The following is a 3949-nucleotide window of genomic DNA, read 5'->3' as shown; positions in this document are numbered from 1 at the left end:
TAACGTTATTCTTAATAGAGAATATATATATATATATATATATACTTATTTTATTTTCGGATTAACAAATACAAATTGTTATTGAAAATCATGGAGCAGCAAGACTAGAAATTCTTACAGGGAGTATTTTTTTAAAGTATTTATAATATCTAAATTAACTGACATTTTCGTTGTAAAATATACAGAAAATCAAGTCATCGTATTTTAAGGAGATGCAGTGATATCACGGTATTCAATATTGCTGTTTTTAAATAGTTTCAGGGGAAAAATTACCACCTGTTATGTTTGTCTGTTTGTTTGAAGTTAAGCACAAAGCTACACAACGGGCTATATGTGCTCTGCTCACCACGGGTATCGAAACCCTGTTTCTAGCGTTGTAAGTCCGCAGACCCACCTGTTATGAACCTTAATATAAAGTTATCTGATGTTAAGGGTGTTAACTGATCGATCTGTAGCTCGTTGAGATAAAACTAATTTATAAACACTTTTCACTGGATTACCCTTTGTAAATAAAGTAAATTGACATCAAAAGTTAATTGAAAATTAAAAAATACAATCACAAACTTCATGATAAATGAATGATTTTTGTTGTTGTTTCGAAATTACATGAGTTTTTTGGTTTTGTGACTTTGATCGCATTGAACCAATCAGAAAACGTTTCAGAAATAAAAGATTATAAAATAGAAAACAATCAATATCAAATGACTAGCAAATGGGATTTATATCATATAAGTGAATGATGTGGTATTTCAGCAAGATAACATGCTTTCTGAGCTACTGGGTTGCTGAATGAGAACAAAGCAGAAAAATGTCTTGTTGGTTTTTTTATAGTTCAGGCTTAGGTATTACTTTAAATCTAAAATATAAAAGAATTACTCTAGGTTTCTAAACAGTTTTTGAAATGAAATTCTTACACAGCTCAGTCTAGGAAACATTGTTTTGTAACAAGAGAAATTTTTTGGGATACAGGAAACATAATATCTGAATATCTTCAAATGGTGGAGATAATATTTGGCTCTTTCGAGTATGAAAGTATGATTGGAGCAAACTGTAAATAGAAACTTTGTTATTAAAAACTCCCTCCTAGTGTTAGGTGTATATATATTCTAGTTTCACTTACTCGTACCTGAAGCTTAATTATAATCAGATTACCTATAATCAAGTTATGACGTCAGCTTAAAATATAAGTTCAGCTTTGTTTTGTTATTATAGGTTTCTGATTTTGTTTACTTCGTAATGAAATAATTTATACACAAGAAATAAATCAGATTTGTTTTTACTGGACACATGTAGATAATTTTAAAACAAACTACCCGTGGTAAGCCAGGAAAAAATAATATTCTAAAGAATTTTGAATAATATATATAATTACTCTGCTTTGAATTAAATTCGTTTAATTAACAAAACAAAACACACTCAAACTTAGCCGTATTTGTATAAACAAAACAACCACACTCAAACTTAGCCTTATATGTATAAACAAAACAAACACACTCAAACTTAGTCTTATTTGTATAAACAAAACAACCACACTCAAACTTAGCCTTATTTGTATAAACAAAACAACCACACTCAAACTTAGCCTTATTTGTATACACATATCTTACCACATAGTAAAGTCAACATATCTGCTATTGCAAGGTTGAAGAGGTAGCAGTTGGTAGCAGTCTGCATGTATTGGTTGCGGGCTATGACGAGACATGTGCAGGTATTCCCCACTATCCCGGTCAGAAAGATCACAGCATATATTGTTGTTAAAGGGATTAACCAGCGAAGAGTGAGTCGCTTTGGGCCAAGAACTGACGCAATGAAATCCTCTATAGCTGTGGAGGTTAACAGATTCGAAGCCAACAGAGATTCCGTCACATTCAACGGTGAAGCTTCCGTGCTGTTGATATTCTCCGTCGATGACCAAGTGGCTAGCACCAGGGCCATATTCACGAAAATTAGTATCCATAGATAACTCACCACTTAAACTGACATTAGTTGTTGGACGTAATTGTTTTACTCAATCTCTGAAACATTGCCAAAACTGCAAAAAGTGATCTGTTATAACCCATGTTTGATTCTGTTAGAACCGTCTAGAGAAAAAAAAAGATGAACGTTACACAAAGACGATCATAACATATTACCTTAGTAAAAGCACAAACACTGTATCTATTAATAGAAGATGGGTGTTTTTCTTTTTGGAACATGCCCAAATTCACCTTCTGTTTATCTCAGTCTTATCTTATGCCATCGTAGCATTCCGATAAGGTACCGGAGTTTTGAGGTTTAAACCTAACCCTGTAATTCTCGGTTAAACAATACTTTACTCTGCCACGGTTTATCTACAGGCCTGAAGAACTGGAGTGAATATTTCAGTTAACAATAAAAGCAGCTCCAGCGCAGAGATAAGAGATATCTACCACTCACTTGTTTCGTCTTCAGCAGAGAACACGTTATACAGATCACTCGATAATTGTTACAACCGTTTGAGATACGTTGCAGCATGTTGACAGACACTATAAGTTCTGTTGATTTAAAAATAAATGAAATCTTAAATATCTCTTCCTAGTCTCTCAGCTTCGAAGATTCACCAAACACAAATTGTCTCTATTTTATTCACAAGTCTCCAAGGTGGCGCGACTGTTGATGTTGCTTACGTCATATCTCTTAGTTGCGTGAATGCACGCTACGACGCCTCATTGCCCAGCTGGAGGATTTTTTTTTTCAACGATTTTAACCTCACATGAGAGAACGTATTTCGTATTCATTTCTGACTGAAGTTGCCCAAGAAAGCTCTGTGATAAGAACGAATGATCGATTCTTGTGAAATGTTCATCCCGTACTCTCAGAGTAGTAATAATACAAGGTACTGTCAATTTTAAACATTATATTTTCAAATACTAAAACATAACGTATATTCTTGTGTAGTTCTGATAACAAATAAATCATTTCACATTCATCATTAATCACTAGAACATTAATATTAACCTTGTAGCAGAAAGTCATAACATTAATCTGATTATTTAAGGATATAGTGAGTTTTCTTATTATTATTACAAAGTATGAAATATAGATAACTTTCAGTACATCGCAACCATTAACTGTTAGTCTTTCTGTCAGTTAAATAGTACGTCGTTACTAGTATTTTTGTTAGTCTACGGTTCATTTAAGTCATAAATCACTATTACTAATTCTGTTATTCTACTTTTTAGTTAAGTAGTATATGAGTCAAAGTATTGGCTTGGTTTGGTTGTTGCTAAGCACAAAGCTACACAATGGGCTATCTGTGTTCTGCACACAACGGATATCGATACCCGAATTTTAGCGTCGTAAGTCTGCAGACATATCGCTGAGTTGAAGTAACAAAATTATTTCAATTTTCTCTCTTCAAATGGAACTAAACAGTTAGTTTTATAGGATCTTAGAGGTAGTATGATTCAATCAGGACCCCCCCCAGCGGCACAGTGGTATGTCTGCGGACTTACAACGCTAGAAACCGGGTTTCAATACCAGTGGTGGGCATAGCACAGACAACTCATTGTGTAGCCTTGTGCTTAATTACAAACAAACAAACCAAGCAGGACACTTACGTGTAACAAATGATACTAGTTATCTGAAAGTGAGATAACAAAGGTAATTATAATGACATAACTTTTAACTGCAAGTAAGATAACAGAGCTATTTGTAGTGATATACTAGTTAACTTAAATTAAAGAGGTCATTATTTACGGGCGAATACAACATGTCTCTGCCATGCAATCACAACGTGGCCAATTTTGACACCACAAAAATCGAAGGCTCTCTATATCACTGCTTGGGACCTGCAAGAAAGTATATTTGTACCAAATCCCATGTAAGTTGGTTGACATACACACGAAAAGCCCAAATTGTACTTTCGTCACTGAAAAATTCCAAAATTGCTTATATTTCTGTTTGGGACCTACAAAGAGTATCTTTGTCT

At 33.8% G+C, this 3949-nt stretch overlaps 1 protein-coding gene across 1 annotated transcript in view; it reads right to left on the bottom strand.

Moving 5' to 3' along the window:
* Window positions 1-2848, bottom strand: part of LOC106457806 (neuromedin-U receptor 2-like) — a 53054-nt gene extending 50206 nt beyond the window's left edge. Inside the window, exon 1 of the mRNA XM_013917257.2 lies at window positions 1608-2848. Coding sequence (XP_013772711.1) covers window positions 1608-1935 — 328 coding nt within the window. The 5' untranslated portion in view covers window positions 1936-2848. The remainder of the gene's footprint in view (window positions 1-1607) is intronic.
* Between the last annotated feature and the right edge of the window lie 1101 nt (window positions 2849-3949).

This window comes from Limulus polyphemus, unplaced genomic scaffold, assembly GCF_000517525.1.
Source record: "Limulus polyphemus unplaced genomic scaffold, Limulus_polyphemus-2.1.2 Scaffold376, whole genome shotgun sequence".
Taxonomy (NCBI): domain Eukaryota; kingdom Metazoa; phylum Arthropoda; class Merostomata; order Xiphosura; family Limulidae; genus Limulus; species Limulus polyphemus.
Note: the sequence above shows the minus strand (reverse complement) of the source record. Positions and strands in the feature narration are given on the sequence as shown.